Source organism: Lepidochelys kempii, chromosome 2 (assembly GCF_965140285.1).
Source record: "Lepidochelys kempii isolate rLepKem1 chromosome 2, rLepKem1.hap1, whole genome shotgun sequence".
NCBI classification, from domain to species: domain Eukaryota; kingdom Metazoa; phylum Chordata; order Testudines; family Cheloniidae; genus Lepidochelys; species Lepidochelys kempii.
In genome coordinates, this window is record NC_136381.1 from 169,668,825 (window position 1) to 169,693,372 (window position 24,548).

Consider the following 24,548-nt stretch of genomic DNA (forward strand, 5'->3'; position numbering starts at 1 on the left):
ATTTCGAGACTACTTGTATGGTGCTCAGTTCCAGGTGTGGACAGACAACAATCCACTGACTTATGTGTTAACAAGTGCTAAGCTGGATGCTACAGGGCAGAGATGGGTGGCCGCCTTGGCTAGCTATGAGTTCAGCATTCAGTACCGATCAGGGAGAAGCAATGTAGATGCAGATGCATTGTCCAGGCGTCCGCAGGCTCCAGAAGTTGCTGTGATACCCACAGATGGAGTGAGAGCTATTTGCAGTGTGAGTCGCCGAGAGCCAGAGGCCCGTGAAGACTTTCAGGGATGTGCTGCAGAAGCTTTGGGCCTGCCCCCTGAATGCATGCCTTCTGCTTCGGTGAACTATATTGCATTAGACCAATCTCCTTTGCCCATGCTCAATGTGGCTGACTGGCAAGAAGCCCAGCGGCAAGATATTGACATTCGTGATACACTACTTGCCAAAAGGGAGGGGCGAAGCCCAACTGCGGTTGTCCCACCTAACCCGGAGGGTAAACTACTATTGAGAGAATGGACCAAACTAAAACTGATTCAGGGAGTGCTACACCGAATGACCACTGACCCTTTACAAAAACAACGAGCACAACTAGTACTGCCAAAAAAGTACAGAGCCCTGGCCATGAGGGCCCTGCATGATGACTTTGGGCATTTAGGGATGGAGAGGACCCTGGAACTTATTCGTAGTAGGTTCTATTGGCCCCGAATGGCTGAAGATGTTCGCAGGAAATGTGAGACTTGCGCTCGATGTGTTCAAAGGAAAACTCTGCCCACGAGGGCTGCATATCTCAAGAACATCACCAGCAACAAACCTTTGGAGTTGGTATGCATTGATTTCTTGTCTGTAGAGGTAGACAAGAGGAATGTTGGAAACATTCTAGTAGTGACTGACCATTTTACACGGTATGCACAAGCATATCCCACACGTGATCAGAGGTCCACCACCGTTGCTCGAGTATTGTGGGACAAATATTTCTCAGTCTATGGATTCCCGGCTCGGATACACTCTGATCAGGGGCGGGATTTTGAGAGTCACCTTCTGAAGGAGGTGCTGAAGATAGCAGGAATTAAAAAGTCTAGGACAACGCCTTATCACCCCCAAGGTGATCCTCAGCCAGAGAGGTTCAATCGAACCCTATTAGATATGTTGGGAACTTTGCGACCAGAGCAGAAGGCAACCTGGAGCCAGCATGTCGCATTTCTGGTGCATGCCTACAATGCCACAAAGAACGATGCTACGGGAGTCACCCCATATCTCTTGATGTTTGGGCGAGAACCAAGATTACCCATAGACTTGTGCTTTGGTGTATCAGAGGATGGAGATAGCTATGAAACTCATCAGCAATATGTATCCCGACTAAGAGAAAAGCTGCGGGATGCTTATCGCTTAGCTACCGCTGCGGCTCGGAAGAACGCAGACCGTAACAAACATCGATATGATGCTAGAGTGCGTTCGCAGGAGCTCCAGCCGGGGGACAGAGTCCTGCTGCGAAATTTGGGTATTGCTGGCAAACACAAGATAGCTGACAGATGGAAGGCAATACCTTACCTGGTGATGGAAAAGCTGGGAGATCTGCCGGTCTACAAGATCAAACCTGAAGACGGTCCAGGGCAAATAAAGACGGTGCATAGAAACCTTTTGCTCCCTGTGGGGGAATTGGTAAGCACCCCTTGTGAGATGGGCCACGGCAGGGCCGCCGGGCAGAACAGAGGTGCTAGACCAAAGCCGCCATCCAACACAGACAGTGGGCCCCCTGCAGCTAACTTACCCCTATTCTGCACATCTGAGAGTGAGTCTGAGGAGGAAGACACAACCCTGGTGTATCCTGGGATGGAGACAAGATTTCAGTCTCGATCAGCTGAACCAAACGAGAGTTTTCCCTCTTCCTCCCTAAACCCAATGGCGGAACTATTTAGGCCCCTTTCTGATACCCCGGTGCTGCTGATGAGACCCCCCTGTGATGACACACACAGGTTATTGGACAATGGGGACAGACAGGTAGAGGATGTCCTGGGCACCTTGGACCCTCCAGCGTTAGAACTAGGAGTGCAGGGGCCTACGCCAGTAGCTGAGGGACCCTCCAGGGAAGCCTCTCCATCCGTCACTCAAGAGGATGTTCCCCTTACTTCGGCAACAGAGATTCTCCATAGACGAGACAGGGTGATAAGACCAGTGAAACGGTTAACTTATGATGCACCTGGGGTGACTAGTGAGGAGCCAATACATTTAGCACACAGGCTTGTGGAAGCTAAAGTGGGCTTCCTGAGGCCCTTTGGAGGAAACCAATGAGTTGGTATAATTTGTGTGATTTGTCGGGACGACAAAGTCTCGGCTGGGGGGAGGATGCAAGCAGTGTCAGGATGAGCTCCACCCTGACATCTGGTGGTGAGGTGTGGCAAGTTGTGGAAAAGAACTTCAGGGGCAGATCTCATTTGCATAGACACACCCACCACGCCTAGAATGAGACCATAGCTGCCCAAATGGTCACTTTGGCTGCTGTGGGATCCCCAGTGTCTCTGTTATTGGGGCAGGAAGAATAAATTGTTATTACCCTGATTATGGGAACTGTGCTTGGAACTGTACGTGGCCTTTTGTTACGATGGAGGGATTCACCATCATCTAAGTAGCACTCGCTAGGCAAGGGTCATGGGTTCCAAAACTGTGTGAATGGAGAGAGGCTGGGGACAAGTATTAATACTTGGTGGCATGGGCCCCTTGGTGAGGGCCGTACGTGCTGATTGCACTTCCTCCTCTCTCCACTGTGGAATATCAGAGCTAATTTTGATTTCATTAGAAGTCTAGTTATAGGCTGCTGAGCTCACTTTGGGCTGACAGTGCCCCAGCACTGGGGCTCCCCTACTATAAGCTGAATTCACCTAAGAGCTGAAATCACTGAGTGTTGTGTTAAGTAGTGGGGGAGCCTGAAGATATATTGTGGAGCAGCTTGCGGGACGGCTGGTGAAGCAGTTCGACACGGAGCAGTGTGTGGATGGCAGGAGCTGCTTGTGGGCCGTGGAGCTGAGTGAAGGAGTTCGTGGGGCGGCTGGCGGAGCGGAGCGCAGCTGAGCGAAGGAGTTCGTGGGGCGGCTGGCGGAGCGGAGCGCAGCTGAACGAAGGAGTTCGTGGGGCGGCTGGCGGAGCGGAGCGCAGCTGAACAAAGGAGTTCGTGGGGCGGCTGGTGAAGCGGAGTGCAGCTGCGCGAAGGAGTTTTGTGGGGCGGCTGGCGGAGCGGAGCGGAGCGCCGCTATGGAGCTATGGGGCGGTCAGCTTCAGATCACGTAAGGTGCCTCTTATCCCCGTCCCATTTCCACCCAGGTTGGGAGGTAAAGCTCCGCCGATAAACTTTCGAACTCTGGGGCTGCCCTGACCAGGGACAGAGACTTTTGGGGCATTGGACTTTTGGGGTTGCTGGACTCAAGAACCAAAGGGAAAAGGGCATGCCCCAATTTGCCTGGGGTGGGGTTGTTTTTGCTCATGGGTTGTGTTATGAATCCTGTTGGTGGTGTTTCCCCAACATAATGCCACATTGTTTCTCTCTGTTATTAAAAGACTTTTGCTACACTCAGACTATGTGCTTGCGAGAGGGGAAGTATTGCCTCTTGGAGGCGCCCAGCGGGGGTAGTATATATTTGTCCCAGGTCACTGGGTGGGGGCTCGAGCCGGTTTGCATTGTGTTATTGGAATGGAACCCCTAGATACTGAACCCGGCCCTTGTTGCTGCCAACTCTGACGGGCAGAAGGGTTACACACCAAAGCTGTCAAACTCCCTGTGGTTAAAAGAACAACAAGACAGGCAAGATTACTTTTTGTGCACAAATAGAATGCTTACGAGGTATGTTTGCTTTTCAATAATTTACAGGCTCAAGAAAACCCTTAAAAACATTTTTCCCCCTTGGCTCCTAAGGCACTTTAACAACTACTTTTTTTGGTAATTTTTAAAAGATCCATCTTCTCATAATTTATTGCGTCTAACTCCTTTTACATGAACTGCAGTTCCCTCCCCCCCTTCATCTGCTTAAATAATTTACTTTAAAGAGAAAGATGACAATGATAATGTGCTTTACGAATATTAACATATTAAGTCTCAACACCCATAAGAGGCAGTAAGAACAGACAAGCTAAGCAATCTGTCCAATATCATGCTGTGAGGCTGTGGAAAAGCTGGGAAAATAACTCAAAGTGTCCTAACTTCTGGTTCCCTTCTCTAACCACCAGGCAGTCGAGTTGGTTTGTGTTTTAATGGAAAAAAGAACAGCTAGATGAATTCTCCACCTCCCCAGGTGAGGCCATCTGCATGGTATCCCACATTAAATCATGTCTCCTTCTAATTAGTGCCCTGAGACACCATTTGCTATAACTAAATAGCAAAGCTGAGATTTTCAGTTCCACCTAAGGAATCTGGACCCTCTGTTCTCTTTAAAATGTCAATGCACATTTTACACTCTATATTTGGAGGGGTGATTGGCCAGTCTATTAGTGCAAAAGGAAGTTGCCTTTCATTCCAGTCACTGAAAAATATGAACAAATAACCCAACCATATTTCAGTTCTGGAGAAAATTATAGATGGATTTATTTTAAATTATTTTCTATAGACTACCAACAACTGCTGTAAAATCAGAGCCCAGGGCCCAATCTTACAATTGCTGAGCACCTTCCTTTCTTGTTGATGTCACTGGGAGTTGATGCTGCTCAACAATTCAGAGATCTGGGCCCTAATGAGCACTCTGTAGCCATGGAGGCATCCTTTGTAGCTGGAGAGGTATTTCCAATACAGACAGAAAGTGTTAGTATTATACACGGCACTGATGAGACCTCATCTGGAATACTGTGTGCAATTCTGGTTTCTCATGTTGAGAAAGATGAATTCAAACTGGAACAGGTGCGGAGAAGGGATACTAGGATGATCTGGGGAATGGAAAATCTACCTGATGAGAGGAGACTCAAAGAGCTTGGCTTGTTTAGCCTAACCAAACAAAGGCTGATGGGAGATATGATTGCTCTCTATAAATACATAAGAGGCATAAACACCAGCGAGGGAGAGGAGTTATTTAAGGTAAGAGTCAATGCTGACACAAGAACAAATGGATATAAACTGGCCATCAACAAGTTTAGACTTGAAATTAGATAAAGGTTTCTAACAATCAGAGGAGTGAAATTCTGGAACAGCCTCTGAAGGGGAGGAGTGGGGCAAAAAATCTAATTGGCTCAAGACTGTACATAGTAAGTTTACGTAGGGGATGATATGATGAGACTGTCTACACTGGCATATAGCAGCTAGTAGCAAATATCCCCAGTGGCTGGTGATGGGACACTAGATGGGGAGAGCTCTGAATTAGTACATATAATTCTTTCCCAGGTGTCTAGCTGTTGGGTCTTTCCATAAGCTCAGGATTCAACTTCCCGACCCCAAATATGATAGTCAGGAATTTTCCTCTGGGTCAGATTGGCAGAGACCCTGGGGGCTTCTGCCTTTCCCTGCAGCATAGAATATGGGTCACTTGCAGGTTTAAACTAGTGTAAATGGTGGATTCTCTGTTACTTGATGTCTTTATATCAGGATTTGAGGACTTCAGTAACTCAGCCAGAGATTATGGGTCTATTAGAGGAGTGGGTGAGCAAGGTTTTGTGACCTGCATTGTGCAGGAGTTCAGACTAGGTGATCATGAATGGTCCCTTCTGCCTTAAAAGTCTGAGAGTCTATTAAAGGCAAATAAGTAACTCACAGATTTCCAGGCCAGGATCAATATATCATATGTCTCATTGGGTGCCCCTCTGCATAGTCTCTTTGCTGCTTCAGCAGCAGGGGTGGCAAGTTATATAGGCTTGTGGTGTCCGTGCTCCAGGAATATTCAGGGCCTGGGGGCCTGGCTCCACCAATGTTCAGGGCCGGGTCTCTCCCCTGTCCCCGCTTGCGCACCTCACCCAGAGCGTCTCCTGGCCCCGCCTGCCACGCCCAGGAAATTTAAAAGGGCCTAGGGGTCCCCGGCTGCCGCCGCCACCACCGACAGCATGGTGGGGCTAAGGCAGCTTCCTGCCTGGCCTCGCTTTGCGCCACTCCTGGAAGCTGCCAGAATGGCTCTATGGCCCCTGGAGGGGGAGCATGGGGTCTTTGAGCGCTGCCCCGGCCCTGAGCGCTGACTCCGCAGCTCGCATTGGCTGGGAACTGCAGCCAATGGGAGCTGTGGGGGCAGTGCCTGCAGGTAGCAGCACACAGAGACCCCCCTGTCCACCTAGGAGGTGCTGCCAGAGGGGTGTGCGGTTTGCTTTCAGGAGCCGCCCGAGGTAAGCGCCGCACCCCTCACTCTCTCCCACATCCCAACCCCATGTCCCAGCCCAGAGCCCACAGCCAGCACCCAAACTCCCTCTGAGAGCCTGCACCCCTTCCACACCCAAACTCCCTCCCAGAGCCTTAGGCAGGTGTGGGGGCCACCAAAAATTATACAAATCTGCCTCCCCTTAGCAGCAGTACTTCCTGATCAGCTCCTGATATCGTGTGGCTCCAGATAGGTGTCAGGTCCCCTGCAGTCTCTGCCTGAATATAATTGTTATTTACAAGGATAATAGGACCTTCTTTTAGGTCTAACACCCGGATAGAACATACTGACCACTCCCGCAGAGACTCCGGTTCTTTGTCTGCAGTACCTTCTTCAGGTTTCTGTCCTTTTAAGACACTGAGCTAGCTGCTGGCTCTGTGTCCCTGAGAGTTCTTTTCGGGCTCCTCTATACTCTGTCGCTTGCTGCTTCCTGCATAGACCTGTATCCAGATGTAATGTTTGCTACGCACAGTCTGCTGCACATGTGGCTCTTCACCTTTTCCTCCCTTGGTAGGCTTCCCACTCTACAGGCAGCTCCTCAGCTTCTTTCCAACCTGCTTCCCTGCTCTGCCCTTAGCTCATCATGCAGACAAGCCCACATGGCTCCCACCTCATGATGCAGCTCTTCCATCAGCCCTCCAGCTCCCCGGCTATGTTCTCAGCTTGTCACACAGCCTCTGCAGCTCGTCTGGCTCAGACCTCAGCTTTCGCAGAGAAAGGGGACAAGTTTGCTTCCTGGGTCAGGCTTTTCCCAAGATTTTCCACACTCTCTCCCTGTTGACGGGATGAGCCTGCACATGCACCCTGGAGAGTCACAAGGGGGGGAGTGGATATTGATACTAAATGATGAGCTAAAAATTTTTACCTGCTCAGCCAATTCATCACAAGATGAACCCGTAAATGTCTAAGAGTATAGCCCTCTCCCCACCGTGGATAATATCCCAAAAGCTGAGGAAAAGGGAATCAGAGAAGACAACTACATGCATTCACGATGCATGGTATACGCTTTTGCTTTCTATGAAACTGTGGTGAAATCTCTTAGTCCCAAAGACCACCTCTGCCAAGGTAGCTCAAACAATGAGGGCCAGCTGTGTGTAGTTGCATGCAAAACATACATGACTGGTGTGCTCTGCAGAAGATGCTAACTGTTTGACTTGTGGGAGAGAAGGAGTTTGTACCACTGTTTTGAAGCATGTTTGCTTCTTCTTGGTCTGTTTTCCCCCTCCTGTTATGGTCGAATGCTGGTGAGCCATGTACTGTGCAACCCATATCATTCATTTTTTGAGCAACAAGAGAAGTCATCAATCCTGGTTACTTGTTGCTGCTAACAGGGACAGGAATAAACAGATCAGTATCATGCTGACTCCAGATGCAGCTTACATAGGTACTGAACTATTTGTTTTCCTTGTGCTGAAGTTGACAGGTGGGTACAGCAGCCTATGCTAAGGCTTTCCCACAGGAATTGGGTATAGCATTGTAAAGTTATAAACCCAGAATTAAAAGCAGATCTGTCTGTCTAAATCTGTTATTCAGCAAATAATGTAATACTCATCCGCCTCTAGAGTTCTGCCCTGTGATGTTCCACAAGGATCCATCCTCTCCCCCACTTTATTCAGCATCTATGAAAGCCATAATGAGAGAGTGTGAAAGTGCATGGACTAAAATGCCAGCGAACGTTGGAATTTGGAGACTGGATCGGATCCGTGTGCCATTTAGTCCGGTATTCTATTTCCAACAGTAGCTAGCATAAGATGAATCCAACTCTCTATCAACCCCACATTGGATGCAGACAACACCATCTCTCACTTATCCAGGGCCTTGGCTGAGATCAGAAAGTTGGAGGATGATGAGGAATAATGGGTCCCCCCAAATAGAAGCTTTATGGCATAAGTAATAGAAGTAGCATTTGTATAGCTATAGAATAAGCCACTAAAAATTGTTTCCCATGGCTGATAGTGTAGTATGATGCGATCACACTGTTCCTGGTTTTCCATCCATTCTGGTACTTAAATTATTGAACAAGTCTTGCGTAACATGTACAGGCCACAGAATCCTTAATCTGAAGTGTTTAAACTTCAGCATAAGTGAAGTTGACATACCAATTCAGGTCAAGCTGACTTTCCGGTTTTGAACACTGTGGCAGATCCAAACCTAGATTTCTTTCCTTTGCAGATAAGGAGAGTGTAATTTCTGTTTCCTGCCTTCGGCTGAGTCAGGCTGTATGTGAAAATTGACCTATAAATAAGATTCTTTATTCTGGGCCTGATTTGGTGAGCACTTTCAACTCACACTGCATTCAGTTGGATTTGAGGCTACTCAGAAGCTCATGGGATTGGGCCCTCAAAGAGAGAAATATCTTATTTCTTTATTTTATACTTTTTATTCCAGGTGGTGAAACCCTGCTTCCTGCCAATCAACTACGAACTGGTAAGTGAATCTGACAGTACTAATATCAATCAGGGGAGAGTGCAGTTAAAGGACCCACGGGAGTATTCATACCCACCCGCACCTTACAATCATCTACCACTGTCCTGCTGTGTAAGGTTGGGCAAATCACTTCTTGCTTCTGTGCTTCAGTTTAACCCTCTGTAACATGCTGATAATGATATTTACCTATATTGGGTAAAAAGCATTGTAGAAGTGCTGCTTCGTTATTCATTATTATTTCATTAAAGTCAAATGGCTAAAGACTGAATCAGTGATGCTTTGGGTCAGTTACCAAAGGCATTAATAAAAATTGAGTGAGGACTCTAGGATTTGGCCCAATAATTTTATTTATGAGCTAATCCCCTGCTACAGTGTTGGGACTCTGCACAACATTGTTGTAAGAATCGATAAAAGTATTTCAGTAAGAAAAGCAGCCCCTTCCTACCTTACATCTATAGCTTACAATATTAGTCTTATTGAACATCTGTCGTGATACCCTCCGTCATAAGATTATCTTTTAGTTGCTAGAATGCAGAATCTGATGCTATTTTCCTTTGTATTTTTATGCATAATTGGAAAATGTGAAGGGAAAAAAATCCCTCGTTGCTGTGTGTGTTAAAAATGTGAAGTGAACTGGAGTTACTTCTGAACTACTCTCTGAATAATGGATTAGCAATTACTGGCATCAGTGGGCTAACTGCTCTTGGGATGTAGGTTTACATGAGAAGTCAGTTTCTGTATGCCAGTCTGTGTGAGTGTGTATGTGCCTCTTATCTATTTGTATCTTTTGTTCTCCAAGCCTTTCTCAAATTGCTGAGCAAACCTGGATGGCTGAGAGCCAAAACATGAATACTGTAGCATGCTCCTAAGTGTCATACATGCATAAGATTCAGGGATCCCCGCTGCGCAGTTGGGGATCAAGACTCTCTCTGAATTCCTGACTTTCCTGACTGATTTTTTGTGTGTGCCTCATGCAGCAACAGTTTAACATTTACTAGTGATGGCCTGAGGGGTCCTTTAATCCGTGGGTGGTGCCTCTAAAAGGTGCCATGCCATCTTTAGGAAGGTCATTTCTCTGTGGTCCCTGATCTAACGTAAGGCTTGTTGAAATCAATAAAAATTCTAGGCAGTCTTTTGTGTGTCAAATTGATGGGATTTGGAAGAAGGAGACTAAATGTGAGCTGGCTCCCCTTGTTTACACATAGTAAAGTGTTAACAGAAGTGATTTTTTTCTCCTCATAGTGGACCTTGTTCATTATGCCATCCCATGTGAGGTGGATGAGATGGCAGTGTCATCCAAAACTCTCCTGGTCCAGGCAAATGGGACTAATCTCAGTTTCTTCCATTTGTTCTGGTTATTAGCAAGATTCCTGATCTCTTTGGGGTGTGTTATTGCTGAATTGTAAATTGGGCTTGCTCTACTACATTTTCCCAATCCATATAGGCACAGGTGTGGCTTATATTAACTCATTTTCATCTCTTTTTTCTCTATGAAAGGGTGAGCATATTGGGAAGCAGGTGACAGAACTCCTGAAGTCTATTTGTTTGTATGAAATAATTCATTAGGACAAATATGTCATCGAAGCAAGTCCCTGGAAGGATTTTGGAAACACCCCTCGTACTTTATAGTCTCTCTGAACATGAAGGCAAGTGACAAACAAGCAGTTGCCTCTCTATATAACTATCATAGCAGCTCAGCCTCCTTCTGTTTCAAGTGGTCACAAAAGTGCAGTCTCAGAACAAAGATAACTGTTACTGCTATTAGGCAGATAGAAGATTCCGGTTTTATTTGGATTGGGGAGGTGAAGACTCAGTGGGATTCTGATTGGCCCTTCTTTTGGCATAGACAAAGGATCCCTTCAGTTGGATCCCTCCTATTGGCAAACATATCTCTGCAAAATTATTATTTTTCTTATTTAGACTGTAGACTCTTCAGGTCAGATACTTTCTTTTAATCTGTATAGCACCCAGCATGACGGGCCCTAGGTGCTACCATAATACAAATAAGTAATGGACAGCTTCTAAGATAATTCTCCAGTTAGTGGTACAAACATGAAACTGAACTCAGTGAAAAATAAAGATAGCTACAACACATACCTTGCACTATAAGATCTTATCCAGTAACTTAGTAATGATCATTTGGTAATAATACATTCTTTTTCTAATTAGGTTCTTATACTCACCCATAACGATTGTCTGAGCACCTTCCAGCAGTGCATTAAATGATGTGACCAGCATCTATCTATCTTTCTTTCTCTCTCTTCCCTCCACCCCCACCACCCGGTAGAAAATTGTAGGTGATTTTTTTTTAACATATGCTGTAGTATGTGTTTTATTACTGAGGGCAAGGTTGAGGATATGCATCTTGCACTTGGAATGGAAAGTGGTGAAGTCTGTGGTGGTTCTTAGATCCTGCAGGATTTTGCTCCACAATTTCAGACCTTTATAGTTCTGTTTCCTATACAAACAAGTTTTATCCATGCCAGTGGTTCTCAGACTTGTTCTGCCGCGTGTGCAGGGAAAGCCCCTGGCAGGCCGGGCTGGTTTGTTTACCTGCTGTGTCCACAGGTTCGGCCGATCACAGCTCCCAGTGCCTGCGATTCGCTGCTCCAGGTCAATGGGAGCTGCGGGAAGTGGTGGCCAGTACGTACCTCAGCCCACACCGCTTCCCACAGCTCCCATTGGCTTGGAGCAGCGAACTGCGGCCACCGGGAGCTGTGATCGGCTGAACCTGCGGATGTGGCAGGTAAACAAACTGGCCCAGCCCGCCAGGGACTTTACCTGCACAAGCGGTGGAACAAGTTTGGGAACGACTGATCCATGCAGTAAACAATTCTGTAGTTTAGGAGGAGCAGAGCTGTCTACTTCATGTACGGATCCCAAGCTTTAAGTGATTTTTTTTTAGGCATCCCATGCTCAGAGCACTTGACTGAGATCTTAAACTTGAGAATAATGAGTGAAAGGATGTAGTAGCCCATGTTTTGCCAATTTATGATTTGCCACTTAAACACAAACTTATCTGTATTCATTCCAAGATATGCAGCTTTTAGTAACACCATTTACTCCTGGGGGAATTCTGTGACAAAAAATTCTGGGTACAATATTTTAAAATTCTGCATAATTCTGCAAATGTTGTCAAAATAACACTATATAATCACACCTGTTTCAATTATTTTGGTAATTTATTTTAAAATACCTGTCAGAAACTATGTCTAACAATACAGACACACACAAAAATTCCCCTTGGAGTAGAGTTAAAGAAACCCCTACAACAATCCAGTTCCTGTTTTTCTGTCCCCTCCCCGCCAGAGTCCAGCTGGGGTGCCAGAAACTCACATCCCCTCTCCCACACTCCGAGAGCCCAGCCATGGTGCCTCTGCCCAGCCCAGACACTCACACCACCTACCCTCCAGAGCCCATCCGTTGGCACCCCCTGCCCAGACACTCACACACTCTCCCCCTCATAGCCCAGCTGAACACCCCCCCACCCAGATACTCTCTCCTTCTCCCCCCAGAGGCTAGCTGCAGCCCCCACCTTCTGGCCTGGATACTCACTCCATATCCCCAGAGTCCGGCCATGACCCCCCGGCCCAGACACATACATCCCCTCACCCACAGAGCCCACTCACACCCCCTCCCCCCAGAGCCCAGCAGCTGCCCCCACAGCTCAGACATTCACACCCCCTACCCGTCCAGTGTCCATCCGTGATCCCCCCAGCCTAGACATTCACTCCCCCTCTCCCCTCCCCAGAGGCCACCTGCAGGGGCCTCACATCCTTCCCCCCAGAGCCCACTCACACCCCAGAGCCCAGCTGCGCCCTCCCCTCTCTCCCCCAGCCCAGACACTCACACTCCCTACCCTCCTAGAGCCCAGGGGTCCAGAGGGAGAAACAGCCTTGTCTTCTCTTTTTGAGCTGGGCTCTGCCAGGTCCAGCAGCCCCTAGTGGCAGCCAACATCTCTGCAGCCCATTTCTGTGGGGGGAAAAAGGAAATTCTGCATGCCCAACATTAAGTTCTGCAAAATTCTGTATTGCACAGTGGCGCAGAATTCCCCCAGGATTAACCATTTGGTTCCCACACAGAAGTAATTAATGCATGGCTCTAGTATAAATTATTAAATCCATCTAACCTAACATAGTTCTCGCCAGCATAATCCTCCTGGTGGTTGATACTGAGTACTGTAATTCAACTCTCAGTGGCATGTTGGCTGCTAGATTGTTGAAGCTAATGAAATTTACATACATTTTGTTTCTTCTGAATGTAGAATTTATCAAGTATTTTCAGCTTGAATGTCTGTTTCCAAAGAAGCTCTTTCTCCCAGTTTCTAATAAACAAGGCATCTTGAAGCTTAGCAATGACATCAGGGCCCTCATGTATCAACTCAGTGCAGCTGTTCAGAGTTTCAGGAGCTAAAATATAAGCCAGCTGTTGTTAGGTGTTCACATACTGCTTGCTTTTCATTGTCATTTCAGTTCCTCTGACTTGAAAAGGGAGATTTTACTATAGCTTTTATAATCCAACTCAAATGAAAATAATAACTGTTCTTTTATGCGCTTTATTTAATTGTATTAGATCTGACGCAATTGATTTTGCTTACATTTTTAGGGACACTATATAATGGATGGTAGGAATTAAAATTGATCTTGAGTGGTCTCATTTTATTTATTTGTTTATTTTGAAAATTAAACATGGTTGAATTTTATAAAAAAAGATTTAAAATGAAAAAAGAATCAGAAGCATGCATGGCCATATACACTATGGGTGAGAACCTTGCCCTTACTCTGGCCCATTTATATTGGAAGGGAAAGGAGCAGAGTAAAGGGACCCTTAAATCCCTAGTTGTAGCCCGGGGAGGATTTCCCAGCATAGGTACTGCCTTCTAAGAACCCAGTGGCGATTCCCAGCATATAGACAAGAAGGGGATTAGGAAGCATGTGTTGGGGACGGGTCCACAGCATGTAGCATTGCAGAGATTCTGTGCAGTGCTGCGACCTACAGGGCAGCCATAATTAGATAGGCCCCCCAGCCTCTCCATCCTTCAGGATTGGGATGGTGCAAAGGTGGCGTAAAGCCACCACAGCTCCCCCTTTCTCTGTGCTGTGAGTTCTGTGCTGTACCTCTTAGAGGCTCTTAGCACAGCATCTCGCCTAATGCAAGGGTTCTGAACCAGTCTTTGGAGGGCAGTTTGGCACCCAAATATGCAACGGATCTGAAAATCCTACCTGAGCTGTGCTGATGCACTGGTGCAATCTTATCTGAGTGTAATGTCTCAGTGGTTAAACTGTTATGTAGAGGTTTCGTTCAGTTGCTTTTAGTAAAGAACACTGTGATGGGGAGTAATTGGCTTAAAGGTTATGGACAATGAATGTTGGTCAGGGAAGAAATGAGAAAAAATAGAGACAGAAAGATGTCAATGAAAAGAAAATAAATTAAAAATAAAAATGATACCAAGGTACAAAATGATCTTCTGTGCTTCCTTTGAGAAGAGCTTGTGTTTAGTGTAAAGGGAAATCAGCCATATAACCGAATGAACTGCTTTGACACAACAGTCAATGGAATATATATATTGAGTTACAGAATTACTGTATGTTCTTGTGTATGTCCAGGTCTAGGAATTGGTATCCTGCTTGGCTGTAAAGGTTCTTGGGGGTGCCCAGGACTGAGAGTCACCTACCCCCCTGCAAGAGGGAGACTCGCTGGTGCTTAATTGGGTGCTAGCTCCTTGATACTTCCAGCCTGTTAGCCACCCAAACAATCGTCTTTGGGCTCTACCAGCTGTTCCCTTGCCTTGCAGGTTAACAGTAGGGGTATCCCAGCCCCTGAGCCCCTTTGAAGCCTTCCCCCATAGTATTCAGCCCCTTATCCACTGAAAACCAATAGTAATACCAGGTCAGCTATTGCCAAGAACAGTGTACACACCAGCTTGTTTGAGTCATCTTAGGATCCACTTCTTGCACAATATCATAGCACTGAGCTATATTTATAGTGAAAACAATCATAAATTTATTATCAAAAATTAAGATTTAAGAGATTGTGAGTAACCATCTGTCTAAGAAGCTGTTCTCACCCTAAATGTCCTTAGCAGTGTTTCCAACCAAGGCATAGTTGGGATCCCATTTTCATGAATGTAAACATGCTGTCTGTTTACCTCCTTGGTGCAGTATAACAGGTTTTCTTTTTGTCTTCCCCTTCCATTCCCAAAAGTTTATTGTCTGCCTCCAGAGACAGGGCAGCCCTCTGTGGTTTCCTCTCCAGTATCTGGCCTCCCTTTTGGCTTCTCATCCCCCTGTTCACTTCACATGTCAATGGAGCCTCCATGGAGCTGACTTACAATGCTTAATCTGCATGTGAACGGAGATAAGTGAATTTTTCTGGCAGAAAACTGTTTATCAACTTTGCCTTAATACAGACTATAAAAACACATTTCCAGTATATGTACACAACTCCTTGCATGGTTTTGGTACATACATTTTATGACACTATTCATAACCAGTTTGACACGGCTTTCATTTAAGACCTCATATGATATTTTTTATGAATAAATATTATGAAAGTGGTGTGCTAGGTGTAGTGAGTTTGTCAGGCCTGTTAGGAGTTGCTGTTAACGACCAGTGAACCATGTGCCAGCTGGCATGAAAGGGCCTCTGGGTCACACTGGCCTTGAATAACCATCTTGTCAGCTTGCTTGAAGGAAATCTTATGATCTTCAGAAGGAAGTTACTGAACAGTTGATGAATGCTGAGGGTGGAATTTAGACTCCAGTGGTGTCAATAGCACTCTGATTTAAGAAAGCATTTATGTTCAGGTGTGGTTAGTCTGATAGGTGGGTTTCCTATCTCAGAGGAGATGTGCAGGGCTATTCTGGAGTTTAAAGCAAAGTTGATTCTGTCAAAGAATTCATTTCAGAATGGAGTTATTACCGTTCCATAGCACAGCTCCTTCCCATGTTCATCAGCGAGCCTCAGCCACAGGCAGAGATGACGCGTGGGGGGAGGGGGCATGCGGGGTCACATGCCCCCTCCCCCAGATTTGCTGCTTGGCTACTGAGCATGTTCACATGCAGTGAGCATGCTCAGTAACACTGCTGAAGCCAGCTGTCCTCACTCTGCCCCCCCAAACCTACCCCCCCCCACACTATCGCCGGGCACGGGTCATCTCTGGCTGAGAGGGCTTTCTCTAGCTGACATCAGTGTCCAGAAAGACTTGTTCTAGGAAGAAAGGGGAGTATCTATCCATCCATCAGCAAGGGACAGTGGGCTCAGTTAGGCTGAGGATCTCCCCTCAGAGACAAGTGACAGCACAGCCCCTTAGCACTTTCCCAACCATCCTAACCTCTAAGAGAAGTTCTCTTTCCTCCACCTTTGCCCTGCGCAGTGTGGTAAAGGGTCTTTGATGCCTGTAGCTTCTCTGAGCCTTGTGAAGGGGATAGAGGGAGAGGAAGATGCTCAGGAAGCTTATTTGCATGAGCCGCTTGTCATCTAAAGGGGCTCTGGGCGTGACCTGACCACAGAGCTGCTCTCTGCTCCCTTGACCCAGCCCAGACATCCCCAGAATTGGTCAGGCTGGTCTGGAGCCCAAATAAATGGGTGTACTGCTTAATATGGCCTGTAGTGCAACAGAAAAGAAAGGGAAAATTTGACCCTTAAACATGCTGTGGTTTTACTTGAAGCTCCAAGCATTGTTCAGTTCACCCATTGCTAAGAAAATAAAGAAGGCAAATCAATTATTTTATTTCCAGATCACTTCTGGATTCTAGGAAGTATTTTAAAAAAATCAAAGATGCACTGAGAAAGTTAATTTTCATCCTCCCCCTGCAGTGGTTCTGTTGTCCTTCACTAACAGCTTGCCAGGATACTGTATCTTTAAAAAGAAAAAAAATATCAAAACTTGATACCTCTGAGGCCCCTCAGACATCCTGTTGCATGTCTTGCATTAACTAAATGTGACTTAAAGCTTGAACCTTGAGGCGCACATCCGCTCACATCTTAAAATGACTCCATCAGTTCAATGGGCCCTATCACTGTTTGGCTTGTCAGGTTTAAGGCACAGTTAACCAGTGATGTTTACCAGGAAAATCGTGACTTGACTTTTGCACCCTTCATCTTTTTGTCAGCTAGTTGCCAAAACATTCTATATACCTCGCAGTGTTGCCATTTTGACATCACTGTAATAAATAGCTGTTGTAATCGTGGAAGCTCAGAGTGCGCTGACCCAGCTATGCATGCTTTACTGTAACCTACCCACAGACTGAACTTTATGTTTTGTATGGAAGTTAACTCTTTCGGTTCCTTCTCTTTCTGTTTTCTCCAGGTTTTCTCACTTAAGTAGCTCTTTATCTGTGCTGCCAGTTTGTCCATCTTTGAAGGGTGGCACCTTCAAATTTCAGGCTTACTTACCAAAATAATCGCCCCCATTTGGACCGTGAGCAGAACCTGTGCTCTGGTCTCATCCCAAAAGGATTGGGGAAGTAAGCAGGAGAGAATGGGACAGAGACAGGAGAGGAGAAGGCACAGAACATGAAAGATAAAAATAATTGGGGGAGAAGAGTCATATGAGAACAGAAAATGTCTTGAGGAGAGAGAAAAACTAAAGTGAAACATTTAAAAACAGTGACAAAACCAGCTCAAGTTACTCTGAGTGAAAACATATTCTGATGTAGGAGGAAAAATGGAGGCTAGGAATGGGGGGGAAAAAGAAAGGGGGAGAAACCCAAGGGAGAATATTATTTTGTGTCTGTGGTTTAAGGGAAGCTTGTCTGTTTCTACCAAGAACTTCTTAACCCAGCTTTCCATGTGGTTATGTGAATATTTGCCTCCCAAAACTTTTGACAGATTATAGATCACCTTCATTTCCCTTTTTTGAACAGCTGTGACAGTCAGGCTTTTTATCCTCATCCCATTTAATTTACTTAAAAATATCTCTTCCCATGAAAAATACAGAAGCATCCCCACGTTTGCATAGACTGCAGTCTGTCCATTTTTAATATGACCCTGGAACAGATTTTCTTTGGACGTTTTGACTGAAACACCATTTGTTGTACGGTGATAGCCTCAGATTGCAGCTAAAGGATTGGCCTCTCCAATTTCATTCTAAGTGGGATCTGAGTACTGGAAGATGTGGGATCATTAACTTTCTTTAATCGGGTGTGACCTTCAAATCCTCTGGGCTATGATGACAGTGACCAAGCTGCACTTAAAACTGAAAATGAGCAGCTATTCATCTCTGCCAGATGTGATGCTGGATTCCAGCTGAAATCAGTAAATATGTCACTGGAAAATTGTATCAAATTCTTTTGATTGAACTGAATTTGAAGCAGCTATGGCTTGTTCATTCCTTGAATGCTATCGTTGTTTTTTTGTCTTTTTCTTTTCTTTTCTTTTTTTTCCTGTAAGAGAATTTTAGAGCCATAAAAAACCTAGGTACAGAGAACTAAGGAGTGATCTAACTAACCATACTGTTGATAGGGACATATTGCATTCCCATCCCCCTCCAGATACTAGGTCCAGTGCCCTCGTATGTGGCCATAACCCTCATAGGACAGTTGAAACTCCATATGTTTGCACTTGCAGGTTCATTCTGATTCTTTTGTTTGAGGAGTTGCTTCCTCTATTTCCACCCCAAAAAATCAAGGGGTTCCACCACTTGAGTTTGTGGATTCCCTGAGATGCTCACAGATTTTAGGTGATTGATTAGAAGCAGAGGGCATCCAAGCAAAGGCACCTTCCTTCTGCACAGGTACCAAGCCTTTGTCTTCTTGTTCTGTAGGACAGCACCAGTCTCTCCAAAGCCATGTTGCCGAGGATTCCCTCAACTTGTTGCTGACCCAGGAATCCCCTACCACGGGAGGGTCTACAGCAGGTGTGGCCAACCTGTGGCTCCGGAGCTACATGCGGCTCTTCAGAAGTTGATATGTGGCTCCTTGTATAGGCACCGACTTCGGGGCTGGAGCTACAGGCGCCAACTTTCCAATGTGCCGGGGGGTGCTCACTGCTCAACCCCTGGCTCTGCCACAGGCCCTGCCCCCACTTCACCCCTCTCACCCCCTCCTCTGAGCCTGCCGTGCCCTCACTCCTCCCCCCCCCCCAGAGCCTCCTGCATGCCGGGAAACAGCTGACCAGGAGGTGCGGGGATGGAGGGGGAGGTGCTGATTGGCAGAGATGCCGGTGGGCAGGAGGCACTGGGAGCAGGGTGGGGGAGCAGACGTATTACTGTGGCTCTTTGGCAATGTACATTGGTAAATTCTGGCTCCTTCTTACGCCCAGGTTGGCCACCCCGGCCTACAGCATGGAAAGGGAAACAGCAGTAATGTTGCTGCATTCTGTGGTTTGACTGAAGGATTTGGGGAGTGGGAATGGGGATGATGATACCTGACAGAGTTTAGATTTGCCTCTCCAGTGTCTGCCTTGTCATCATCCATTCCCTAGTGCCAAAACCTCCATGGAAGACTTTCTTTGGTGTTAGGAGTGCATGTCACAGAGGTGTCATACTCCCCTTTGATGTAGCTCCAAGCATGGGGCTCACTGTATTGTATTTGAAGTGGTAACATTTTTGTGTTTATTCATCAGTATTATGATGTCGTTGACTATTGTAAGTGTGGAAGTGAATGTGATCCAGACTATATCACACATACATAAAAGTCAATGTAGAAAAATAAACTGAGCAATATAAAGATGTGATGAGCAGAAAACCAGGCATACTAGATGTTCAAATTAAATGATACAATTAAAGTATGGTTGCTCTTTTGGGATGCATATATCTCCGTACAGTAGTTCTGAATTAAGGAGGGAACAGCAAAAGCAGTAATAGTGACACTTTTGTCTTGATCATTTAACCTTTTTTTAACAGTCTTTCCCCCCCCCAGATTTCCCATTGCTGTATGCGGAACCATTTCTAACTTGGCTTTTTTTCCTCCCCTATCTGGAACCGCACTCTTTGTACAATACAATGATGTGTGTCTAATAAATGTAGTGCCACACTCCAGGTACGTTGTTTGATCTAAAAACATGAGATTCTACTGCATGAGCTAAAAGAGCTCTTCAATCTCATAGCCTGAAGCCACTCTTAAATCTCTGTGGGTCTACAAATAAAAACCCAACAAGATTTCAGTGTAGTGCCTTTGAAATATGTCTTGCAGTTTATATCCACTAGAGACGTGTACTACTTTGGCCACCAGAGGGAGTCACTATTGTTCCATGAAAGCTATAGAAATATATGGAGATTGCAAAGAGAATTTAATAAAAAATGAAAGATAGCAGCTATAAATGTGTTCATGTCCTAATGCATCCTGTGCAATATTCTAGTGTGCATCCAAAATGCAATGAAAATCAGACTCAGTATGTGTGCTTTGTTCTTCAACAATTATAACAACAAAAACGGAATTTTCCTACGCTTCAGATAAAATGTCTGCACAAACATTACATAGAATCATAGAATATAAGGGTTGGAAGGGACCCTGAAGGTCATCTAGTCCAACCCCCTGCTCGAAGCAGCACCAATTCCCAGTTAAATCATCCCAGCCAGGGCTTTGTCAAGCCTGACCTTAAAAACCTCTAAGGAAGGAGATTCTACCACCTCCCTAGGTAACGCATTCCAGTGTTTCACCACCCTCTTAGTGAAAAAGTTTTTCCTAATATCCAATCTAAACCTCCCCCACTGCAACTTGAGACCATTACTCCTCGTTCTGTCATCTGCTACCATTGAGAACAGTCTAGAGCCATCCTCTTTGGAACCCCCTTTCAGGTAGTTGAAAGCAGCTATCAAATCCCCCCTCATTCTTCTCTTCTGCAGGCTAAACAATCCCAGCTCCCTCAGCCTCTCCTCATAAGTCATGTGTTCTAGACCCCTAATCATTTTTGTTGCCCTTCGCTGGACTCTCTCCAATTTATCCACATCCTTCTTGTAGCGTGGGGCCCAAAACTGGACACAGTACTCCAGATGAGGCCTCACCAATGTCGAATAGAGGGGAACGATCACGTCCCTCGATCTGCTCGCTATGCCCCTACTTATACATCCCAAAATGCCATTGGCCTTCTACATCTAGCAAAATGTTTTTGTATTTGATATTGGCATGAATAGAACTGTAGTAAACTACAGAAGAATAAAGTTGCAGTGCTTGTCAGGGTAGTTTCCCAGATCCATAAAAATAGTTCCTGTTCAGATAATGATTGTACTCTTTTTCTAAGTTGGCTTCAAGTTCCTATCATGATTCAGTTTGGAATATAACTGTTGCAGTACTAGAAGAAAGCTGATGCCTTTCTGTAATGCTACAATGTAGCTAATTAAGGCAGCAATAACTAAAACCTAAATCCAGCAATATGATGCATTCACTAGACACAGTGCATTTCCTCCCCCCTTTCTGTTTTCATGGTAACATTTAGGGTGTGAAGCATTTTTATGCATGGAACAGTAACTCATTTCAGACTGTTTAGTGGCATTCGTATTCTTATGCCACAGGCAACTTTCATGTACATTTGCCTTTACTAGGCATGCAAATAGAGTTACATGCTCTCTGCTTTGCTGTCCATGGACCATTTAGAATGAAAAGAAGCATGTGTGATCTAGGCAAAATTCTTCATTCTGCTTTTACAGCATTATTGTCAAATCAGTCCATGTGCAAAGGTTCTCTTTCTGGCAATGACAGTTCTGTGTACAGAACAAGAGCAGGACTGCAGCATCGATTGCAGGATTTTGCTTTTTAAGCATATTTTTGCCCTCCTTTTAAAGTATTTTCGAATGAGTAGAGTGTCTGGAGTATGGGAAGGAAAAGCTGTCTCTACGCCTATCAGTTTCCCAATAAAGTCTGTAAAATATACATCAGCCATACTGTGTGTTGTGGTTTTTTTTAACTTCAGCAAAATATACACTCACAGATGTTCAGTAAATACAGATGTTCAGCTGAGGAGGGCTGCTACTTGTCTTTCAATAAAGAAAACCAACCCCTGTAACATTAACTTTGGAAGCAAGTTTTGTTCTAGTCTAAATTAGTTGAATAAATATAGTTGTTGGTGAGCAAAAGGTTTCTTAACCTTCTACTTGAGGCAGCTAAGAGTGGATTAATACGTTAACTTCAGATTAAATATTGACAAGCTAGGCTCAGTGATGACTGCTTTATTGTATAACTGTTGTTCCCGTTTTACTCAGTGTTATCATAAAATGATTCCCTCAATCAATGCCACCTTATTCTACTTTCTCTGCCCTCAGTCAGTGTTTTGGTTGAGGTCACATGCTGATTTAACTTTTCGGACTTTTTTTTCATAGCTGCCCAATAATGTAATAACTACCTTAGGTAGGATCGCTAGTTGACTTCTCTACACTTAAAAATCTTGAGCTGTACTTCTGGCTAGTTTCTAAGGAGATGATTGCACACAAGTAAAATTTTACTGACATGGAGTGTGTAGGTGAGGGGGGAGAGTTGGACTGGTGAGTCTGCTTTAACTGTCTTTGCTCCAGTTCATCACGTGCTGATCAGACAAAGGTTGAAGCTCATGTTCATTTCCTGAAAAGGACCATAGTATTAAAAGCTAAGGTTAACCATATAGTGATGAAGAATGCTGCATTCCCCTTACTTTTCAGGTGTCTTTAAAGCAGCAGTCAAATAAAAGGAAAAGCAAAGTTAATCCCATTAATCATCTAAATATTAACAAAGGTGAGGGAACTTTCTATTTGTTCAAATGAACAAAGAGGACAGGGGATCTCCCACTATATTCACTTGAAAGTGGATGCACATTCCTTGGTCTTATCTTCTCTTTTGTTGTAATTTTTTATGTCTTTGATTGTAGTTAAGTCAACTTAACTTGATCCATTGTTTTGACTTCATTAGCTAGTTTCCTTCAGGAGTGGAACTTTTTAAAAAAAATTGTGATCTTTTCTAAGCATTGTTGACAGGAAGCAACAGATGGCTTTTTTAATTCGGAGTTGGAGTGTTATTCTTGAACAAGTTCCTTCCTTGTAAACATTTCTGTTAGTCTCACACTTCACGTAACAAATCCCTGCTTAATCTTGTACTGAATATGAATCTAACCATCCTTTAAATGTACTTTGTATAGGAAAAAAGTGATATATTGTGTTTGCTGCCCCTGAAATGCTGTTACTGGTGATGAGCATGTCGCGGGTGCACATGAATACAGATAATGCATTTTAGGAAGAAGGTACAAATATTGTACTTTTGGTGTGTATGATGAGAAGGATTATGTTAGAGTGAACTAAGACCACTTTATTCCTGAGTGAGAGCATCCATATGGGGGTTTAACATGCTTTAATGTATGTGCGTTGACTTGACACCTTTAGTTTGACTTAACTCGGCTGAGTGACCTGTGTAGATAAGCCCTCAGTGTCTCTGTGCCTCAGTTCCCCAACTGTAAAATGGGGGTAACAGCACATCCCTACCTCATGAATACATTAAAGATTTTGAGGTGTTCACATGTTATGGCCATAAAAATACCTTGGATATATAAAAATAATCTGAACCAATTGGATTGCATTGAGAAAATTCTGGACTCCTTTTTTGCAGTTCCTTTACCCATCACCTAATTCCATCCTCTAAGTTTCTAACAACTTCCCTCCCTCCCTTGAATTCTTAGTAGATCTGACTGAAAATATTCCATCAAAACCATTTTTTTAATGGAACATGACCTCTTTTTATTTTTTAATCCTGAATTTTTATTTGAATATTTTAATTCTTCTAAAGACCAACCAAACTCCACAAAATAGTCAGTAAAATGTGATTAAATATTTTTGGTTTTAGGGAGAAATGCAAAGGTTTTAGGTTTTGGTTTCATTTTTTTTCATAGAAAAAATGAAAAATTTAACATGAAAAATTTTTGAAAAAAAAAATTCCAACCTCCCCTAAATTTCCCACAAAAAAAACCTGGCATTTTTCTACCATCTCTTCTTCTTTGGTTTCCTCCCCCATCCACAAACACCCATCACCTTGCCTCAGACTTCTGGTTTGCTCCTGAAAATCCTCCACTATCACCCTCTTTCCACACACTACCTTCCTTGCTTCAGCCTTCTGGTTCAGTTCATGCCTCCATGCTCTAGCTTCTGCAGACATGATCATAGCAGCTTATCTTTATGACAAACCTTCTTTTCCTTGTCCTCCTTTTAGACTGTAAATAAGGTGGCCTCCCCTTAAGGTCTTTTGATCTCGTGGCCAAGGGATTCATAACAGACAAGGTTTCTGTGTCTCAGTGCTGGCCACTGATGTCTCTCTCATTCTTATCAAGTCTGGGGCTTCCGTGTGGACAACTCCAGAATTTGACTATTTGCATATGAGATGTGACTGGAATAATATTAGGGTCAGCAGAGAGATTCAGAAGCATTGGCAGAGGAAAGCTCCTCATGACAAGATTAGCAATGCCAGTGAGGTCTAAGACGGGAGTCAGAATGCGAGAGGATGTGATGAAAGTCTGGTGTCTGAAGGTGGGGGAGTTGCATCAAAGAGAGATTGTGGAAAAAAGCACGAAGCCTTGGTGCCATTGTGGGCATTGAGAAGGAGTGAACTGAGACCCAAATCAAAACCTAACACTGCTGTTTACCCACCCAAGGGCAAACCCGAACTCCAGCTGTGAGGCCCTCAACATATCCCTATTGTCTGGATCACTGGATCTGAGCCAGAACCTATTTACTATCGGAGAAGTAATCTATTTAACATTCTTAGAAAGGATGACACTGGGATATATTTGAGATGTCAAATTAGCCACTAACCTGCGAGATTTTTATTACCCTATCAAGGTATCAAATTGTTTAGTTCTATAAATGTGAGTGGCCTATTAAAGCAAGAGGGGCAATTTTCTTTCAACTTCTGA

General features: G+C 44.7%; 1 protein-coding gene across 12 annotated transcripts in view; it reads left to right on the top strand.

Moving 5' to 3' along the window:
- Window positions 1-24,548, top strand: part of TNS3 (tensin 3) — a 418,803-nt gene that overhangs the window by 213,601 nt on the left and 180,654 nt on the right. For 10 of the 12 annotated variants that reach the window (XM_078851678.1, XM_078851681.1, XM_073332748.2 and 7 more), the window contains one exon: window positions 8,704-8,742. The exons of the other annotated variants lie outside the window; for them this stretch is intronic. In XM_078851678.1, the coding sequence (XP_078707804.1) occupies window positions 8,704-8,742 (39 nt within the window). The remainder of the gene's footprint in view (window positions 1-8,703; window positions 8,743-24,548) is intronic. 12 annotated transcript variants of the gene reach the window in all.